Here is a 22,642-nt window from a genome sequence, read left to right on the forward strand (position 1 = left end):
CTCATTGAGCTGAATACTACTGTTCATTCACCTCTGCTGGATCTGACGGTGCATTTCAGCAGCTTCTCCCTCCTCTGCACTGGTGCACTGCAGAGAACGCCCCTGGACGCTTCAGCAGAAAAAACTAGAGAGTATATTTTCTGAAAGAGCTTTTCCCCTCTAAAAGAGTATATATTTCTCTAACAGAGCGCACACACGGAACGTCTTTTTAAAGATGCCTTTCCAATTGTGTGTTATTCCTGGATGCGTTCGTTATCTCTCAACTTCGGATGGTCATCACCGCTGTCTTTCATGTCTGGGCACGACCCACATGGAGGCAGTGTTTGTGAATGGTTCATGTTCTCACTGCGAGAACATGACCATGGCAACGTTGCGGTCGCAGCTTGCTTTCGTATATCCCCCCGCGGACCTCCCATTCCCCAGCACGCTCGTCTGCCCCAATCGGGCTTCCGGATGAGTTCGCCGGCTCGTCTCACTGCGAGTCTGGCTTCTTGTTCGGAGCCCGCGAAGATGATGAGCTCTCGAGCGCAGCATCGGAGAGCGGGCTTGTCCAGTCGGACGCAGAAGCCTCAGCTGGGCTTCCCCCTTCGGGGACGATTGCCCAGTCACAGGCCGATGCCAAAATGACGGACATGCTTTCCCGGGCGGCCGCGAGCGTCGGGTTAGAGTGGAACCCTCCACTCTCCCCTGAACCCTCGTGGATTGATGATTGGTTTCTGGGCTCATGGCGCAGCTCAAAGCAGCCACACCCGGCTCCAGTGCCAATCTTCCCAGAAGTGCATGAGGAGCTGACGAAGTCGTGGGAGGCACCTTTTACTGCCCGGCCCCGACTCCACAGTTCCCCCGTTCTCACTACCCTCGATGGCAGGGCGGCCAAGTGCTATACGGCGATTCCCCTGGTGGAGAAGGTGCTCGCGGTGCACCTATGCCCGCAGAGCGCCGCCACCTGGCGTGGACGCCCTAAGCTCCCGTCCAAGCCCTGTAGGCTTACATCGTCTCTGACGGCCAAAGCCTACAGTGCTGCTAGACAAGCCGCCTCTGCCCTGCACAACATGCCTCTCATGCAGGTCCACCAAGCCAAGGTGCTGAAAGAACTGCACGAGGGTAGTTCCGCCCCAGATTTGATGCAGGAACTGTGCTCAGCTACCGACCTCGCTCTCCGGGCGACGAAGGTCACAGCGCGGTCTCTCAGGCGGACGATGGCCACTCTAGTGGTCCAGGAGCACCACCTTTGGCTCAACCTGGTCGAGATGGGTGAGGCTGACAAGACACGGTTCCTTACTGCCCCCATTTCCTAGGTGGGCCTATTATGCGACACCGTCGAGGACTTTGCCCAGCAGTTCTCGACGATGAAGCAGAAGACAGAGGCAATCCGGCACATCCTGCCCCGGCATGGCTCAAGATCCCGCACCCCGTCTGCTCATCACCAAGGGCATCCCCCTTCGGTGACTGCACCAGCTCCGCCGCAGCCCGCCCCTTCGGCCCGGCCCCGGCGTGCAGCCCACCGCAGGAAGCCGACGCCACCCGTCTCACAGCCAGTGCCGAAGAACCCACGGAGGTCCTCAAAATGCCCCTGAAATGGGCGACCCAGGGACGAGGGAACCCACTCACGTGGAGCTGGTAAGAAGACCACTCCATCCCCCGGTGGAGGGCTGGGTGGAAAATCTTTTGTATCCTTTTTGTTTGATTTTGCCACATGCCCAAGTGGCTGCGGTACCCAACAGTTCAGCAAAAGAGCGGCTTTCTTCCTCCCTGGGTCACATACTCAGTGTGTACGGTCGTCACCACGACTACTGTCCACGGGCTTTTTCTTGCAGGATTGGTGCTCCAGCGGTGGCCTTTCTGCCCCTGAGCACCCAGCTGTGGCACACAGCCACCAGTCACAAGGAGCCAGGTAAGTGCTTCGATGTCCCTAGACTCAGCATGGCCACAACGTGCTGTGGCACCTCGCGCTCCGCCCCTGTTCGCTAAGTGGTGTTCTTCCCGATGGGAAGACCCCCAGAGATGTGCAGTCGGATCAGTACTTTCCTTCCTGCAGGAGAGGCTGGAAGGGAAGCTGTCCCCTTCCACCTTGAAGGTGTACGTTGCCGCCATAGCAGCACACCACGACGCAGTCGACGGTAAGTCCTTAGGGAAGCACGACCTGATCATCAGGTTCCTAAGAGGCGCCAGGAGGCTGAATCCCTCCAGACCGCGCCTCGTTCTCTCATGGGACCTCTCCGTAGTTCTTCAGGGTCTACAGAGAGCCCCCTTTGAGCCTTTGCAGTCAGCCAAGCTTAAGGCACTCTCCTTGAAGACTGCCCTCCTGACTGCGCTCACTTCCATCAAGAGGGTAGGTGACCTGCAAGTGTTCTCTGTCAGCGAAATGTGCCTGGAGTTCAGTCCAGGTTACTCTCACATGATCCTGAGACTCCGACCGGGCTATGTGCCCAAGGTTCCCACCACCCCTTTTAGGGACCAGGTGGTGAACCTGCAAGCGCTGACCCAGGAGGAGGCAGACCCAGCCCTGTCGTCGCTGTGTCTGGTGCACGCTTTACACATCTATTTGGATCACACGCAGAGCTTTAGAATCTCTGAGCAGCTCTTTGTCTGCTTTGGTGCACAGCGGAAAGGAAGTGCTGTCTCCAAGCAGAGGATCGCCCACTGGCTCATTGACGCCATAACTATGGCATATCTCGCCCAGAACATGCTGCACCCGGTAGGGCTACGAGCCCATTCTACCAGAGGTGTAGTGGCTTCCTGGGCCCTGGCCAGAGGTGCCTCTCTAACATACATTTGCAGAGCAACGGGCTGGGCAACACCCAACACCTTTACAAGGTTCTACAACCAGAACCGGTTTCGTCCCAGGTAGTGGCATGCAACACAAGCGGATAAGCCCGGGGTAGCTGGCCGGGTGTATCTCTTGCACATATCGCCTTCCACCTCCTTTGGAGCTGAAGACGTGCGGCATTAATTCCCAGTAGTGTTCACAAACTTTGTTCCCTGGTTTATTTCCTCCGAGCCCTGTGGCAGTCGAGTTTTCAGAGAGACTCGCTGCCGGTCCAGTACATGTGCTAATTAAGAGTCCTGTTCTGGGGTAGGTGCTCCGCATGTGGCGGTTCCCTGTAAGGCTAACCCCATGTGATATATATCTTCTGCTAGTTCGTTTCCCTGCTGGCAAACTGCATCTTCCTTGGGCAGAGCCCCTCTGCCCCAGTCTCCATGTTTGTAGTAACTCCTCCACCATTGGGCAGGATCTACCTTGAAGACTCTCCACATGGTTGAAAAGACCATGTGACGTATTCTTCCACTTAAATATTCCCCCCTCTCTTTGGGTGAGGTGTGGTCTCCGCGGTGTCTTCCCCTTGGGAGGGACACCCCCCAACTAGACCTGGCGGCCCAGTCGGATAATCCCCCTTCTTTTTTAGGGAAAAAAGGGGAAAAGAGGCCACGACTGGTTTAAGCCTGTCTCTATCTTTTGGGTAGTCGACTTGTCCCCAAAAAGGGCCGTTCGACACTCATAACTATGTTGGGGGAGGTTACATGTTGACCTGGTGTGCTGGCTATGAGGCACACAGTAGTCTGCCCACCACACACCGCCAGTTCACGTAACACAGTTCAGCCAGTTGTGGCGTTTTGTATAGGGAACCCTAGTGTCACTACATCGACACAAAGTCGAGTGAGTGACAGATAGGGAACATCATGGTTACATGTGTAACCTCCGTTCCCTGATGGAGGGAACGAGACGTTGTGTCCCTCCTGCCACAACGCTGAACTACCCACTGAAATGGCCAGACCTTATATCGGCTCCTTAGCATAAAACCTGAATGAGTGGTTGCATACCAGCTCCTTTTATACCCGTATGTCCTGGGGAGTGGCATGCAAATACCACTCGCCAATTTTCATTGGCCTTTTATCAAAGACCAGAGGTGTCTCGGGCTCCCAAGACTGACCCCTAGTGTCACTACATTGACACAACTTCTCATTCCCTCCATCAGGGAACGGAGGTTACACAAGTAACCATGACGATTTGCTTTGTTAAAATCCCCAAGAATAATAATAACTGAGTCCGGGTATTGTTGTTCCATGTCTGTGATTTGATCAGCCAGCTGTTGCAGTGCTGAGTATGTAGTAAAAGAGACGGTATTCAATGATAAATGGGTTGCGTGGATCTCGTCCTTGAACACACATTACACAGAACAACTTTTACTCTCAACACGCTGTGAAAGGACCTCCCTGCTGAACAATTCATGACTAAACTACACAATTACTGGTGAGTGAAATGTAAACATTTACCAGCCAGTTGCCAAATATATTCACTTTAGTCGCATAGCGCTAAATCTGGTTGCAAATGAGAGTGATTTCCTCTCAATGTAGTAGAGGGTTGCGCATTGAATGAAAAAGCGATCTTGGGATTTAAGAATCGTTATAAATATCGTTCAATGAAGATCGCGATTAATTAGAAAAACAATATTTTTATCCATCCCTATTTCATATATAACTTTGTTTTGGTTGGTCAGATGTGTAAAAACAGCACAAATGGCTATTACTTTACTTCAGTGCGATGCTGCAGAAAGAGAAAACAAGCTTGGTATTGCACACTGAGTAAATGAGATTCATTGTGCGGTTCTCATCCGAAGGCAGTGCAAGAACATTATTTTAAGAGAAGAGAGGGGTGTGGGAGATTGTGCAAAGGTCAGGCCTGCAAACAGCAGATGAGATGAGGACTCTGCTTCATTCTCAGCCAAATATTAGATTCAACACAAGAGGCAAAAGACTCCAAAACAACTCAGCGTGGCCGAAGTGCAACTACTTGAGTACAGTAGTCTCATAGGCATAACTGGGGACCTCAAATGTAAGTCCAGAATAACTAGTTCTCTACTCAAACATTTTATTGCCATGAAAGTTAACACTTTAAAATAAATAATACAGTACTAAATATGGGGGTGCACAACAATGTATCACAGTTTTTATTGGAAATATGACCAAAAAACACTTTGGTGTAGTTAATCAAATTAATTATATACATGTTCTGATAACTTTTGATAAAGTTTCAAAATACTTATTGTGTTAATTTTTAAATATTTACTAAATCTGTAAATAAATAAATAAATAATATGAAAAATACAGTATGTGAAATATTCAGTAATTATTTAGTAGCATTGAGGCAATACATAACATAACATAACATAACATAATAGTGGTGTAACGACCCGCCCCTCCCTCTTGTCATCATCACTCCGCCTCTGAGGGCCATCCTTCAGCCAGGCTCACGACGGGAATGGGCAGGAGAGAGAAGAGACGCATAATTAATAAGCCTCGTTTGGGAAGCGGGCTGGAAAGAGGCACACCTGATGTGTGTTTGGCCTTGTCACCGCTGCCAAATAAACGTAGAGCGCGCCTCTTCTCGGGGAGCCGGCTTCTATCTCCTTGTGTCCTCACAGATCAGGAGCAGAGCGGGGAGGGTTCTGACCAAATTGGATGCGTGCCCCATTTATGAACATTTTATATTTATTATTATTTCAATAAATGCCTCTCCGAGGCTTGACGCCACAACCACTGAGTCTGTCTCTTGCTCACCCCGCCACAATAATATAATATAATATAATATAATATAATATAATATAATATAATATCCTGTCTTCGATAAGAGGATAACAATGGCAATAACGATAATAATTTTGTTTTGGTTCTAGCTATAATACAGGGGTGACTATCATTTAATAAGTGTGTGAAGCTTTCTGTAAACAACCAATTAAGTCCCTCGCTATGTAGACGACTGCATTTTGTGCACATCCTGTTTTCAAGCTGTGATTCCTTTAGCTACAGCCGCTTTTATGTTACATCCCTTTTAAGAAACCCCTCTAGTTGGATAGATAATACTTAACTCAAACAGTAGTGTTAAAAAAGAGCAGGAAAGGTTTAGAAGTCTTTGTACTCGGCAGAAGAGTTACTATATTGAGTCTCTTTCAACAACTTTCCCTTTATCTGCACTTGATATTAAACGTCAAAACTTTTAATATAAACTTTATCTCTGTTTCTGTCTGTCTTCTGTCCGTGGGTCTCCAACAGAAGCTAATTATTATGTCTGTTTGCCTAAAGGTAGGTGATCTTATTAATTATCCATGTCACAGCACCATTTATCAGCAGAATTATTATGGTTTCTCAAGCAAGGAATATCTGTCCTTTCATTATAAAAGTGTTTCATATGCACGCTACTTTAATTGCAAGTATATCTGAACCAGCTTAGAGCAACCTACAGCCTGCAGGAACAAACATGCCATCACGACATCTGTCATGTCGTGCTATAATGGCTGCAGTTAGGACTAGACAAACTGCATCACTCCACAATTTAGATTAACCAGCAACATTGAGCCAAAAAGCAGAAATCTCACGGAATCTACATCCAACACATTTGTATCAGGGCATGTGCAATTACATTAAATAATGAAGCAATTCACCTGCCCTGAAGGCTCTACAGCAGCCTACAAGACTGTCCTCTGGGCTACAGCGAATGTCAATTTAATCATTTCACTAAAAACATAATTTTATTCTAGCAGAGATTAAAAGGTTCAATATACAGTTAATGAAACAGCACCAGTGCTGACCCTATACAGTACATAAGGTCTAAGGCTAAAAGCAAAGATTTATTTATTTAGGAAAATAAAGGAGGGAGTGCTAAAAAGAAGTATACTTGTTTCAAATTGTAATTTATGGATAAAGAAACTATGCCAAATGTAGTAATTATTAGTGCACAGTTGATAAATATGATAAATGTGTCCTGTTAAATAGAATTATTTCATTAACATAGGGAAGGTGTTAGAGTTAAGGCTAATTTATGTATACTTACTGGGTAAACAGGCTTCACTTAGCTCGCCTACAAATGATGATGAAATGCAGTGACGTTTTTGTTCTACCAAGGTGTTAGTTTGCTGAGATTTCTCCTGTTCACGTACATCTCTGAAATTCTTGACCCAAGAGAACACGGCTGGTCGAAGAACGCCGATGATTCTTTAAAACTATTCATGGGTGTGGTTTGGACGTGACACTTTTTATTTACAATTGCGTGTGCCAGCTGAGGAGTTGTTACCTTGGTTACTGTCGTTAAAATTGATAACTTTGAACCAGACTCTCAGAGATTGTGCAAAAGTATTCTTTTTTACATGATTTGCAACACAAACTCTACAAAGACAGCACGGCAATGACAAATGAGTGGAGAGGCCATGACAAGTGGGAAGTGAAAGGGGCCATGACAAGTTTAATAAAGTAAAGAAGTGACACAGCACTAAAAGCGGCGGTCCACGGAGAGAAAAGGCGGTCTTGGGCTGGCTCTCAAATTTTAAAGTGTTGGTCTGGATCAGGTCTAGTCTAGGGGTCTAGTCTTGATTTGGGTCTTAGAGGGGTCCAGTGAGTCTGATATTGTTCTGGGTATTAGAGGGTCTGGTTGGTGTCAGACGGGCTGGTTTGAGTATTTCTGTAACTGCTGATCTCCTGGGATTTTCACACACAACAGTCTCTAGAATTTACTCCGAATGGAGCCAAAAACAAAAAAGTATCCAGTGAGTGGCAGTTCTGTGGATGGAAACAGCTTGTTGATGAGAGAAGTCAACAGAGAATGGCCAGACTGGTTCAAACTGACAAAGTCTATGGTAACATAGATATCCATTCTGTACAACTGTGGTGAGAAGAATATCATCTCAGAATGCTACTCTGAAATGCGGGTTGGTGCTGTTTTGGTTGCAAGAGGGGGACCTACACAACATTAGGCAGGTGGTTTTAATGTTGAGGCTGATCAGTGTATACAATAGAGGCATAAGAGGGTGGTTGAAAACCTCACTAATATTAGTACTTTCTTTGAGCGCAAAAACATTGTTTCACTTTTACAAGATCTACATGAGTTAATGATGTATTTCTAAATATAGCAATAAGACCAAAAATACCTCTTCCTTTTTTAACACCTTAAAACACTAGCTGTCAGCCGGGCATCTACTCGATGTCTCTTTCATTTCATGTATCCCCCCCTTCTTAGCTCTTCTCTGTGACTCATCTGTGCAGATGTAGATCTGTCAGGCAGCACAAAGCAGTGAGGTTTGGCTTCTCTCTGCACACAGCCTATTTTCCTTCACTGGATTACTGATATGCAGTGGCACACAGCATAGCTCCATGGCCAGCACTCAGCAGCTTAGAGCCCCTTCTGCAAGGATAAGCTAACCCTCCGTGGTGTGGAGAGAGCATCTTTAAGAGAGAGCATAAAGCATTCTCCCCGTCACACCTCTCACCTCAAAACGCTGTGATACGCTAATGCTGCAACTCAGCTGTAGACACACTAACTTCAACACCCGGTTGACAGAGGATCTATCTGCACATTTAGCCAGGCCCTGGGGCGACTGAGACGCAAGATGTTTCAGGGGCGTTTTGTCCCTTAGGCGCAATTTGTATGGCACATTTACAGAGTTCCAGCTATGTCCCTTACAAATGTCTTTTTTTGTATTTGAATTGCTAACCATGGTGGGAAAGAACCTACTCTAATGGGAATTTGACTGTGGAGGAATAAGGATGTGGTCTAAAGCTCTGGTCACAGATGTTATTGAAGACTTTGAGTTTTATATAGCTATTAAAGGGATAGTTCACCCAAAATTAAAATTCTCTCATCATTTACTCACCCTCATGCCATCCCAGATGGGTATGACTTTCTTTAAACTGCAGAACTCAAATGAAGAATTTTAGAAGAAGTTCTCATCTCTTTTGGTCCATACAATGCAAGTGAATGGGTGCTGACATTTTGACGCTCCAAAAAGCACATAAAGGCATCAAAAAAGTAATCCATAAAACTCCAGTGTTTTAATCCATATCTTCAGAAGTGACATGATAATTGTAGGTGAGAAACAGATAAATATTTATGTCTTTTTTCTCTTCCTGCCCAGTAGGTGGCGATATGCATGAAGAATGTGAATCACCAAAAACACAAGAAGAATGTGAAAGTGAAAGTGAAAGTGGAGATTGACTGAGCAGGCAGGATAATTTATATTAAAAAACAGCCGCAGGCCATGCATTTTAAGTGTAGGACTTCAGTGCGATTCATACCATTAAGAAAACACAGTTTCGTAATGAAATCATACATTACGTGGCAGTCAACTAATAATACCAACTGACATTTTAAAAACACGTCCACGCACGAAAGCCAGAACTTCAAATGACACTTAATGCTCAAGCAAGCCTAATTTTAACTGCAGCATGACTGTTTTGTCAAAAATTAATTTTCATATGAATCTACCAAGGAGGTTTATAATACTTGGAAAAATATATCTAATAATATTTGCGATTTAAATGTTACTTGCAATAAATTTCGTTTCGTCAGGGTACACGGTAATGCTGCATTCCATTCAAGTTGGATGTGGGATATTCCTACTTGATATCTCTGACCATAAATGCATTCCATTCCCCGATATTCAGAAGATGACGTTTAAGGAAACAAAACTGCAATGCTCCCGTAAATATTGATCTGTTTCTCACCAACACCTATCATATCACTTCTGAAGACATTGATTTAACCACTGGAGCTTCAAAACTTTGGCACCCATTCACTTGCATTGTATGGACCAAAAGTGTTGAGAAATTCTTCTAAAAAGGTAATTTGAGTTCAGCAGAAGAAAGAAAGTCATACCCATCTGGGATGGCATGAGGAGTAAATGATGAGATAATTTTCATTTTTGGGTGAACTATTCCTTTAAGACACAATACAACAGTGTTTTGATGTGTCATTTTTTTAATGTTAATTTGCTTTCTCCTATTTTAGCTTAATATGCAGAAACAATTACAAGCCATTTGTAGGTTGATTTTACAGAAAACTGTACATATTCTGGCATTATCATTATTGCTCTGTTTGTTTGACCATCCAACCGCCCAACACAGCAACACTTAATCAACCAATAGCATGAGTTTTCGATGGGACATCTATTTGTTTGACCAATAGTAGATGGGGGGAGTATTCAGGAAAGCGGTTTTAAATTTTTTTATTTTATTTTTGCAATTCCATTTGGTGGTGCTAGTGGAGCCAAAATTATACACTTCAGCTTTAAAAAGTAACAATGTGTTATGGTGTTCACTACAAAAAAATAAATAAAAAATAATTAGATTAATTGCAATTATTTATTTTAACCTTTTGACAGCCCTAATATACTGTATATTTATTAAAATTAAAATTTTCTGTTCTGTAGTTTTTATAAAGCAAAAGCTAAACAATTTGAAGTACCCCCAGGAACCAGGTTTATTACATCTAGTGGGTATTCCTTGCCCCAAAAAAAAAAGTTTTTTTTATTTTTTTTATTTTTTTATTTTTTTATCAAAACATTTTAACGCACAAAAAAGCACAAAGGCATTATAAATGTAATCCATACGACAGTGTTTTAATCCATACCTTCAGAAGTGTTACGATAGGTGTGGGTGAGAAACAGATCAATATTTAAGTCCTTTTTTGCTAGAAATTATTCTCCCTGCCCAGTAGGGGGTGATATTTATGAAGAATGTGAATCTCCAAATACACAAGAAGAAGAATGTGAAAGTGAAAGATGACTTAAGCACACATAGCTAAAGATTATTTCTCTCTACTAACCTCTAGCAGTGGTCCGTTCCTTTGGTTTTTGTAATAAGACAGCAAACTTAGTCTTGAAGTCTCACTACAATATAACTCTCTAATCAGCAGTTCAGTCAATGGTCTCAAGTTTATCCACCACTTCTTATCAAGTCCAGGCTATCTTTCAGTCAGATTACTACATCAGTGAGTAACTGTAAAAATATGAATCTAAAAGCACTGGCTATTTTTCATTGTGGGCACTAAGACCGTATCAGACAACACATTGTCATTGGTACTCGGAATAAGAAGGGATGAAGATCAAGCTGCTGTAAAAAAATAAAAAAATAAAAAAGGTGACAACTGACTTGCTTATGGCAGGGTTTCTGACACAAAACACAAAAATGTTTTTGGGATATGAATTATTAAAATACAATACATTTCAGAGTTTCCTTTTTGGGTGTGCCCCAGTGTAAGCTGGTAGAAGCTTCTGGCAAAGCATATAACATGCAGCAGTGTTGTCCACAAGTCAGGCAAGTAACCTATATAATCACCACTTGATGTGTAAGCAAGAAAAAGCTACTACATAATTACAGTATCTTACGTAGTGGCCCGTTGAAACCCAATAGACTGCACTGCATCTCTGTTCTCTTAACAATCGTGTTTGCTTGGAATTCATTATTTACGTCCTAACCAAACATCGATCATTGTTCATAAAAGCTAGTTCTCACATACAGTAGGTACCTGTGGCCTGCCATAACCTGTGTCATTTACTTCTTGTGCTTCAAACATTCCTATATCTGCAGCAACCCAAAATATGTTTCGTTATAACTGTTAATAGGCTTATTATCCCCATTAATAGGCCTGTTTAAGTGTTGATGAGTGGTGGATTTTAAACGACTGTTATATTTCAGTTTTTCACTAATGTTGTTTATGTAGAATTTGTATTTTCCAAATTAATGTATTTGCTTTGTTATTGTTTATTTACAAGGACTCTGAGGTCACAAATAAATCGCTGCATTTCACACTTGATGTCTGTTGTTTAACCATATACTGTGTGTGTGTGTGTGTGTGTGTGTGTGTGTGTGTGTGTGTGTGTGTATACAGTAGCCTAGCCTGCAGACAGACAGACAGACAGACAGACAGACAGACAGACAGATAGATAGATAGATAGATAGATAGATAGATAGATAGATAGATAGATAGAGATATATACAGTATACGCACACTAACACTGTATGATACACTTACAGTCTAGTTGCTATAAATGTAACATTCCCAGAGAGCACAGATACATCTCAGAGATGTCTATTTAAGAGTTTCATCTGGAAAGCATCACAATCAAATTAACATCTGATAAACATCTTAAAAAGATCAGATTTACTAAAATCTAAATCATAAACATCTCAAAAGCACCTGCTGAATGATTTATTAACACCCAAGACATAGGCCTACTTATTGGCATAGGTTAGGAGATGAGCAAACAACCTAAAAAATATGTCTTCCAGATGTAAGCATACACATCAATAGCCGCCTGGGTGATGTACCTGCGCTATCAGGGTTGGCATTCTGTACTTGTATTTTCATTGTATCCGACTCATTTATTTACCACATTTAATGAACACGGAAAAGACTGCTGGCATGTCAGTGTTGTCTGAGGCAAAACTGCAAAGCTTTAGGCTCATTTCTGAATAGATGTGCAAAACCATAATGTGTTACTATGATTTCTGCTCTCCCCTACACAACATTGAGATGTATTGACACGTTATGCACCAAGCAGTTGTAGATCTATGGACAGACAGTAGTAGCTCCTCCGAGTCAATAAAGTCTAGAACGAGTGAGTCATTCTCTCGCAGGACCAATGTTTAAAACACGTTGAATTGCGCAAGTTATTATTTCCGTGATTTACCAATGCATCATTTAGCGTGCTGGTTGTAAAAAAATAAATAAATAAATAAATAAATAAATAAATAAATAAATAAATAAAATACAAAGGCGTGTTTATTAGTCTCATCTGGGGAGCGACAGAAGTGTTGACAGTGCGCCTTGAGGTGGGTTGACCCGTGGGGCGCGGCGGAGCGCTTTTCCCTTGCGGGATGCTGAGAGAGTTAAGTGGGACAGCAGCGCGCACTCACTGCCTGCGGCGCTCCTTCATGCGCTCCTGTCTGTTCGGAATCACTCTCGCTTTTTAACTTATTCTGTATTTTGCTCTTTACATTTATTACGGTGTGATTTCACCTAGACTTCACATTTGTTAAACTGTAAATGAATACATGGGCCATATGATATTACAGATGCACACTGTCCTGAAGTGATGGTGCTCAATGCGCGCGTCTCTGAGAGAAAATCTAATGCTACGACGACCCCAAGATGTAGGATCTTGCAAATACCCGAGTACGAGCGCTTTTCTAACACGTTTATGTCTGACTTAAACCAATGTTTTCTTATTAATACAGTCACACAATACTTTGGAGCATGCATACGGCATTAATCATCCATAACTAGTCAAGTTCAACTTGTTTGCATGCCCACAGAATGCAAGGCACATCAAATCACACGCTGAGGGCAGAGCAAAACTGTGCGCAACTGTGATGCGAATAATGATATTGCAGATAATATAGTAATATATCACTGTCTCGTGAACCATGTGAATCAATGTGAAATTTGGAACATGTACACGTAGGATCACCCTGTTTCCAAAGTTCATTATTTGATTTAACAATCATTTAATTAATTAGCGAATCCTCAACTACAAACAACTTCCCACGCACCTCACACATGATCACACATGTAGAAGAATTCGCGCTCTCATTTCAAGTCCACTGAACTGCAAAATGCATTGTCATCATCATACCAGAAAACAAAACGTGTGACCTATCCAAAAACATGAGCTTATACCTGATGCAAGGTCTTATCACAAAGTGTGTTTAAATCACATTGGTATGCTTGTTCTCCAAATGATGCCAACTCCCACCACCACGCCCAGAGGGTATCACACAGTGGATATACGTCTCAGGGCTCTTACCTTTGATGACAATCCCACAGAAGGTGTAGAGCACAAAGAGCAAGTGCTGTTGGAGCATCATATTCTTGTGGTGATGCTTGCGTCCGTGATCTCCTTACACTGATGCTGATGCTGGCGTATCCAGGTGGATGGTGCGCTCTCAGTCGGGCTCGGATCGCATGGATGGACTCCGCAGGATATGGAGCAAAGCCGAATCTCCTCTCCCGATCCGGAGGATCTGCTGTATGAGGCGATTACAGTACCAGGGCTGAGGAGAGATGCTGCCTGCACTGACAGTACCGAGAAAGTGCCACTTCAGCCGTTGCCCGAGTCTCTGCCTCTCCAGAGCGCCGCAGCAGACGCGGGTCCCGCCCACTCCGGATTGACACATGGAGACGCATTAGCAATAGTAAAGACCCTTAAAATACATAATCTCCTACGATACGAAATTGAATAGCACTTCAGTTTATGTTTGAGCAGTCCTAAAACTTTCTGGAGCACTGCTACTGTATCAGTTGGGATATTTGGTCAAACTTTATAGCATATTTCTTAGTTCATATTACACACAACTATCTACTTATTAAAGCTCTTACAGTAAAAACAATGTATAATCACAAGCAAATCTGAATTGCTGAATAATTGCATGTAAACTACATGCAGTTCATCAAATTACTTTGGAACATAAACACTATTAGGGGAAAATGGGGCTAGTTGCCACAAGGGGAAGTTGTCAAAATGATACTGTATATACACAATGTAACTATAAGATTTCGAGTCAAAAGTCCAATTGAGCAAATGTATGTTGTCTTGCTATGTTGGTTTCAAACACTTACTATGTTGGTTTCAAACATTATTTTTTAATTCCATCCTCTAAAGTACATTTTCACCACAATCATATTTATATTATAGTTATTGGGTAAACAAGTAAAAATAATCAAACCTCACTGGTATACTTTAAGGGACGGGTCAACTATATTACAAAGGTCGATTTCTAAACCGAAAGGTTTAAATGTGTTTTTAGGATAAAGGTATATTTCATGAATTTTTTTTTTTTTTTTTTTTTTTTTTTTCAGGGCAGATTTGACATGTGTTCTAAATGTCATAAATGTATACACTTTATACCTTACAATATTTTTTGGCCAAAATGTGGTGGTTGTTGGTGTAGAAAGCGGAGGCACATGGATACAAAAATGGAGGGGAGTGGATACAGTGACACCCGGGACGGAGAGTTGCGGCGACCTTGGTGTGCACACATGTTAAGTCTCCTGTGTGTTGCGGTTGTACAGAGATAGTTCCACCTCTAAAAAACTAAATTATGCCCAAGACAAAAAATGACCAAAATGGCAATTGCTAGTGGGGTGGCCAATGGGGCCACCCCTTAGCTCCGCCACTGATTAAGAGGTGTAGATGTTGTTTTGTTGGTGGAGGTGGTGGGGGCTGGGTTAATCGCTATTGGGGCAAGTTGTCACAAAAAGTTGTTCAGTGAACTGTATATTTTTTCCTGGGCAAAAATGTTCAGTAGTGTTTCTGTTGCCAAGATTTTAAAGAAGTACTCCTGGTGCAATGCATGCTTAGCTCAATGACAGCATTTGTAACATAATGTTGATTTCCACAAAAATTATTTTCGAATTGTGGCTTCTTTTCTTTAAAAACAGCAAAAATTTACAGTGAGGCACTTACAATGGAAGTAAATGGGGACAATCCGCAAATGTTAAAATACTCACTGATTCAAAAGTATAGCCGCAAGATGTAAACAAAATGTGTGTTAACATGGTTTTAGTGTGATAAAATCACTTATTAACCTTTTCTGTGTAAAGTTATATCCAATTTATCAGAAGAGTTAATGGAAGTGCTTTTATAAAATTATAAGTTTCACATTTCTCCCTTTAAATCCTCCAAAAATTGGCCCCATTCACTTTTATTGTAAGTGCGTCACTGTGACCCAGATTATTGCTTTTTTAATGAAAAGGAGGGACAAGTTGTGGTAATGTTTGTGGTAATCAACATTATGCCACAAAATTAGATAATTTAACACAACATTGAAGCATGTTAACATTATATGGAATAAGATGTCATGGTGGAAACCTGCAATGGAGTATTTTATTAAAGTCAATTATTGCTTTGGGCAGTGCAAATTGTTTAAAAATGCAACATACTATAAATCTAAGAATGTGTGGACATCTTGCCCCAATAAAAATGTGACAACATGCCCCATACATTCAACACATATCAGGTCGTAGCAAATTTTGTCAGCTACAATGATTCTGCTGTCCTGTTTTTAAGAGAAAATACTGATAAATAAAATAGGAAATACAAATATACCAAACCGAAGAAAACACATTTGTGTGGTTGGCTGGATGGTTTTCTGATGTTGTTGTTTTGTATATAAATACTTCTAAAGACCTCAAGTGGAAAAGGAAATTCTGTTTATCCAGTTGTTAGCATCTTTAATTGGGTCTCCAGGCATTCTATCAACAATGAGACTGTGCCTGTCACACATTAGCAGAGTTTACACCTTGTCAGCAACCATATCACCCTGTAGCTCAAGACCAGTTGCTAACTGACACTAAGCAGGGTTGAACCTGGTCAGTACCTAGATGGGAGACCTCCTGGGGAAAACTAAGGTTGCTGCTGGAAGAGGTATTAGGGAGGCCAGCAGGGGCATAGGTGAACTATGAACTGGACCAATGGGGCCAGTGCCCAGGGGCCTGTGGGCTGCAAGGTCTCGTGGCCCATCAACTTTGGAAACAAATGTTTAAATATGTGTGGTCCCACAGATTATTCAAGGCCCTCTCAACAGGGCCTTGTGACTATGAGGCCTCTTGTATGACCCTTTTGCCTCCTGTTTCTAAATACATTTTTTGAGCCACTCTTTAACCCTATAACACAGCACATATCATATTTGATACATGACTTTCTGAAGCCTTTACATCATCATCACAATGTTTATGAGATGTCTACTGTCTCCTGGTGAAAGTTTCCATGCTTTTCTGGTAGTAGAAGACATTGTATTATAATTTCCAAAATAGCTACCTTCATATTATGCACTCATCTTTTTTATGTGAAATCTTTGCTGATTTTGATAAAGTAAAATGAACAATAGCGTTTATATTGTTACTGATATTTCAAAATTAGTATTTATTGAATTCAAGCAACATGTGCTTAAATGTCATTATTTTAAATAAAAATAGGTGTAAACATGTTTTAAAAAATATAATTTTCTGACTTTTATTTCATATGTTAGGCTATTTAGAGGTTTTATTCTTTGTATAAAAGGGCTGTTGAACAAAATGTTTATTATACCAATCATTGGTATAACTGCACGTTTGCCCTACATTTAAAAAAAAAAAAAAAACTTGGCTTAGCTGGTTGGGAAAAAGATGATATTAATATTTTATTTTGTGTGGGACAAAGTACTGATTAAACTTTAATTTTTACAGGTCTTAGAGTAAGAAAGAAAGAAAGAGAGCATCTTAAAGCAGATTAAAGGGCTTGTGTGTAAGTTTTGACAGCTGAAGTTTTAAATCATGAACATTCCAAAACAGACTTTTAGCTCATTTAAATATTCTGTCAATGTTATGTAGTCTAGGGCAGTGGTTCTCAACCTTTTTGACTCCAAGGCCCCCCACTGTCAGAGAAAATATTCGAAGGCCCCCTATGTAGGTGTAACATTGGGTTCTTGGAGTGGAAGAGAGGAGACACAGGAGTGGATACTTTCAATCTGTTAATAATAATTGCTAGAGTGGAACAAACGCTAGAGTGGAACAAACAATAAAGCTAACATCACAACAAACCATTAAACGTAACACTACATAAACACAACGTAACACTTCAAGGACTGACAAATCAATGAACAAAACTAAAGGGTATTTAAACACAAGGAGCTAAATGAGGGAATGGAATACATGTGTGGATGATGAAGAACAGATGGAAGTGATGAGGGCACCCTTAAAGGGTGACTCCTCTCACCCAAAGACAGATGAGGAGGGTAGGGTGACGCAGAAGGTGAAGAAGGATCCAAGGAGGACAATCAGGAGGCCTGGGGGGTGGCTTCGGGTCTGGGAATGGATCCGGAGGCCTGGGGGGCGGCCACAGGGCAGGCACTGGGTCTGGAGGCAGAACCGCTGGAGGAGGAGACTCTGGGGAAGTGTGCGGAGCCATAGGAGATGGAGATAGGGAAGGCGGAGCCAAGGAAGGATCGAGAGGCGGAGCCAAGGGAGACGGAGCCATGGAAGGCTCGAGGGGCAGAGCCATGGAAGGCAGAGCCGTGAGAGACCTGAGTGGCGAAGCCAGGGATCTTGGTGCCCGGAGAGTAGCCGATGGCTTGAAGGACCAGGGTGGAGCCGAAGATTCGGAGGTCCGAGGCGGAGCTGGGGGATCAGAGGACTGAGGCGGAGCTGGTGGGACTGAGGACCAAGGCAGAGCTGGAGGGGAGGAGGTCCCTGTTGGAGCCGAAGGCAGAGCAAGTTGACTGATGGACCAAGGCGGAATTGGAGGGACGAGGGACCCCAGTGATGCCGATAGGCTGACGGCCCACGGTGGAGACGAGGGGATGTAGAGCCGAGGTGTTGATGAGGGATCGGAGGGCCAAGGCGGAGTCGGAGGGTCAACAGATCCTCTTGATGGTCGAGCCAGTGACTTGGGGGGAACCGGCTGACCAGGAGGAGAAGGAGGTGTCTTGAGTGGAGCCAGCGGAGGAGGAAGGGCCAGGGTACTGGATGGAACCAGAGTGTCCATTAAAGTGGCTGGAACCAGCGGAGAATGAAGGGTAGTCATGGTGGGAACCAGGGCGGGGAGCAATTCCAGGTCTATTAACCTGGCGAGAACTAGCTCAGGGGTGGTCGAGGCAACGGGTATTGGCACTGGGACAGTTGGGGCTACAGGCACTGGCTCTGGGACGGTCGAGGCTACAGGCACTGGCTCTGGGACGGTCGAGGCTACAGGCACTGGCTCTGGGACGGTCGAGGCTACCGAGGTAGGTGTGGGCGCTGGCTCGTTGACCGTGGCAGGCGTGGGCGCTGGCCCATTGACCGTGGCAGGCGTGGGCGCTGGCCCATTGATTGTGGCAGGCTTGGAAGGAGGAGTCGTGGAAGGCATAAAGCAAGGAGCCATGGAAGGCGTAGAGCAAGGAGCCATGGAAGGCATGGAGAAAGCTGGGAGAGGAGTAACCGTGGTAATAGAAGATAGTGATGGATAATGGAAGTTCAGCGTAGCTAGGATATAATCCACTAGAGAATGATTCTCTGCCTCCGGAAGTGCTGTAGGTCGGTGAAAGTTTAAACCCATACCATAAATGGTTTTGAGGTACATGCCCGATATGGGGGTTGAAGCAGCGAGTTGGATGAATTTGGTGGAATATTCCAAGTGGGGAAGATCCTGCCTGAACAGTTCCATGTATACACCTGTTAGCTCCATGCTCTGTGATGTGCTCATAGAGGTCTGGCTTTCTAGGAGAGTGGGATCACTGGAGTAGAGGAGGACATTAGGATAAGCAGGTAAGTTAATCCGTATTCTTTGTAGGTCAGTCCTTCTGTAACATTGGGTTCTTGGAGTGGAAGAGGAAGAGAGGAGACGCAGGAGTGGACAATTTCAATCTTTTAATAATAATTGCTGGAGTGGAACAAATGCTGGAGTGGAATAAACAATAAAGCTAATATCACAACAAACCATTAAACGTAAAACTACATAAACACAACACTTCAAGGACTTACAAATCAATGAACAAAACTAGAGGGTATTTAAACACAAGGAGCTAAATGAGGGAATGGAATACAGGTGCGGATGATGAAGAACAGATGGAAGTGATGAGAGCAGTGAAACATGGGAGATGTAGTCCGGAGGAAAACTTCAAAATAAGAGTCCTTGAAGAATGTGAGGTAGACAGACTGTGACAGTAGGCTATTAGATATTTATATTATAAGATATATCTATTATAAGATATTTCCTTAAAACTTGTGATTCTAGAAATGTCTAGAAATGTATATTCTTCATAAAAGGCAAGCTGATGAAGGGAATTATTACATCTTTAGAATTTTAAGTAAGTTGAATTATGATAATTATATAAAAATTATAATAATCTGTCATATTTTAAATAATTTTAAGAGATCATGAGGCCCCCCTGGAAGTGGGTTGGGACCCCCTAGTGGGTCCCAACCCCCTAGTTGAGAACCACTGGTCTAGGGAATTTTGGCTTAAACGATGCCTTCATGGGGCTTTTTTGATGGGAGAATAATAATGGTAGCCAATCTGTAGGGTTGTTCCAAACAGAATTTCCAATAAAATGACCAAATGACCACTATTTTTGAGCCCCACACCTTTCAGCCCATTGACGCTCTCACAATAGAGGGTAAAGTCTTTGAAGGAAATAGGGTATAGGGATGAACACCCCCCATCATTCAGATGAGTTAGAAAAGATATGGCAGCGCAAGCCAGAAGTGCCTGAACACTTTGCCAAGTTTCACCAAACCCTTGCATAGGTACTGTAGGAGCCTATTGTCTTTGTTAAATTCTTCAGTATTTAAAGTGTTTGATGAAGTTAAAATATTTCATACTATATTATTGCCCCTTTAAATATATGCAAGTTTACACATTTATCACACATTTTGTTACATGCCTGTTGTTGTTTTTTTTTTTTGTTTTTTTTGTATGCATAATTTGTAGAATTTACATTGAGTTTACGTTATGTTTAAAAAACATTAACATGGTACTGTCTCTGTAAGAACAGTGGCTGTTCAGCGAACATGTTTTGGTTGAGCCAAAACACGTTTGAATTAATCTGACTGCAAATAACAGAACAGGTAGACTTAAATCAATGAAAATAGATTGCATAGATCTTAACTTTAAAAGATAATTGGACCGAGTGGGCCCTAAAATAAAACTGACCCCGTGGCCCTTGCTAGTCATAATCTGCCCCTGAGCAGGGGGTGCTCACCCTGTGGCCTGTGTTGGTCCTAATGCCCCAGTATAGTGACGGGAACACTATACTGTAAAAAGGCATTATCCTTCGGATGAGACGTTAAACTGAGGCCAAATTCCGCCCACTGGCCCTTCTCCATCATGGCCTCCTAATAATCCCTATTCATAAATTAGCTCTATAACTCTAAAAAGTAAAAAAAGTAAAAGTAAAAATTTTGCATGCATTTATGAGGTTGCATTAAACATATAGCACAAACTGCTTTGCAAAGAAATCAGGAGAAAATCTGATTATTGATGATCACAGTTCTTTCCTGCTATTTTCCTTTTAATGCAAGTATAGTTGGCTTCAATGTATTCCATAGATTAGATATTTATTCCAATAGAATCTTTTCAAACCCCAAAATTAATGCTTTGCCATGATATCACACTGAAATTAATAAGATATTGCAAGGACATTACAGAAAAGTAGAGCTGGACAGTTGAACATGCGGCTGTATTAATCTTCCCTACTGCAAACTGTTAGATTGGAGGCTCAATTCGGGCTGGTGACCATGACTGAAAACATAGTGCTAAAACAGTGCCTGTAGTCTCAGCTCACTTTCCAAACTCATTGAAAGGATTTTACACATGATTTCACATGCCGCTCACCAAATGTCTTCCAATTTAACACAGAGACCTGACTTGCCTGTCCAGAAATTGGCCCTGGTTAAAATTTTGGCCCTGCTGAATCATTCATGTGGCTTAGTGGACTTTGTTCTACCAAGAGCTTCCAACCGTCCCTGCACAGACCTCAAGAGGGCCAATTGGCTAAAGTTCTTAGCAACTTAAACTCAAGCCATAAAAAGAAGGACACAGGATATTTGTCACAAGAAAGTCATAATGTTGAAAGCAAATCGTTAGATCTTTCATAATTTCATTGGGCCATAGAAAACGAATTTCACTCAAGGGCTTTGCAAAGTATTACAGTTAATAGACCATAAAATAAAAGCAGACTAAATATTTCTCTGAGACAAAGACACCAAGAAAATTGACAGACTTCATGTGCACTGTGATTGAACCACACTTTGTTCACTTTCAAAACCAGTCCAAATTCTGCACTGCTTTTTCTTGTGAAATATGCTCAGGCAAGCAAGCTCTTTTGTATTTGTGAAGAATGTGTTGCACATATCTGTCCACATAGAGCAATAGCAAATAGAAAAAAAACTGCACTTGCTCCTTACTTTGAATTGGCATATACTGTAAAAAGTGAAAATGTGCAGTTGTTACCTTAAGAAGCTATTTCTATCTGATCAGACCCTTGCGCTTACTGTAGGTTTACTCAGTAATTTGTTGTTAATTATGTGTTAGCCGATATGGCTGTCATCTTGAACTTACACTGGCACCTAGTGGCGTGGATCACGCAAAGCAAATTTTCACCAAGACTGAGTGGTATTTGGCTGATTATGTGATCTCAAAATGGTGGCCCCCAATTGGCTTCTGAATTTTCATGTACCCTGAAATCATCCCATTCTGCCAAATTACTGACAAGCAGCAATTTCTGTAAGCACAGATTGATTTCAGCAGAAGAACCTTCAAACTACTGTCACCGTATTCACAGTGTGATCTGTCTGGCGACACACTTAATTTATAATGAAATAAAAATTCTATGACTGGGAGTCATCTCATGTGAGCTCCATGTCATTTTAAACAGATTTTTCAAAAGTAGTATTAATTTTTTTTGAGGTAAAAGTTTCTTAATGAGGAAAAAACACTGAGTGCACTTTTAAAACTGACTTTCGTCAATGTAGCCAAAGCAATCAGGTTAATTCGGTCATAATAAATAATATTTTTGACGTGATAAAAACAGTTAATTTACATATTACCACATGAAGTGCATATTGTATTTTAGGTTACCTGACAAATAACTGTTTACAGTGTGCCTATTAGTGCAACACTCCAATAGATACATTTGTAATAGTGATCAGTTTTGCATTACTTCATTGAGCAGTGGCCAATGCGGTATCTCATGCTAAATTTCATGTTGCGTTCAGAAGATATACGTCAGCATTCTGAAGATCTCATTACATCGCAAATCTATAAATATTCAATCAAAATGGTAGCCTAGAGAGAAATGGTTCTCGTGTTCACAGATGAACTAATTGAATCCATGAAGTTCTCTAGCAAATATGCCAGCA

The 22,642-nt window shown here is 42.3% G+C and overlaps 1 protein-coding gene across 5 annotated transcripts in view; it reads right to left on the reverse strand.

The window, feature by feature from the left end:
- The window catches only part of LOC127430027 (cell adhesion molecule 2-like), a 400,390-nt gene extending 386,557 nt beyond the window's left edge, over positions 1-13,833 (reverse strand). For all 5 annotated transcript variants that reach the window (XM_051679444.1, XM_051679441.1, XM_051679443.1 and 2 more), the window contains exon 1: positions 13,575-13,833. In XM_051679444.1, coding sequence (XP_051535404.1) covers positions 13,575-13,635 — 61 coding nt within the window. In that variant the 5' untranslated portion in view covers positions 13,636-13,833. The remainder of the gene's footprint in view (positions 1-13,574) is intronic.
- Positions 13,834-22,642: the final 8,809 nt, after the last annotated feature.

Source organism: Myxocyprinus asiaticus, chromosome 39 (genome assembly GCF_019703515.2).
Source record: "Myxocyprinus asiaticus isolate MX2 ecotype Aquarium Trade chromosome 39, UBuf_Myxa_2, whole genome shotgun sequence".
Taxonomy (NCBI): domain Eukaryota; kingdom Metazoa; phylum Chordata; class Actinopteri; order Cypriniformes; family Catostomidae; genus Myxocyprinus; species Myxocyprinus asiaticus.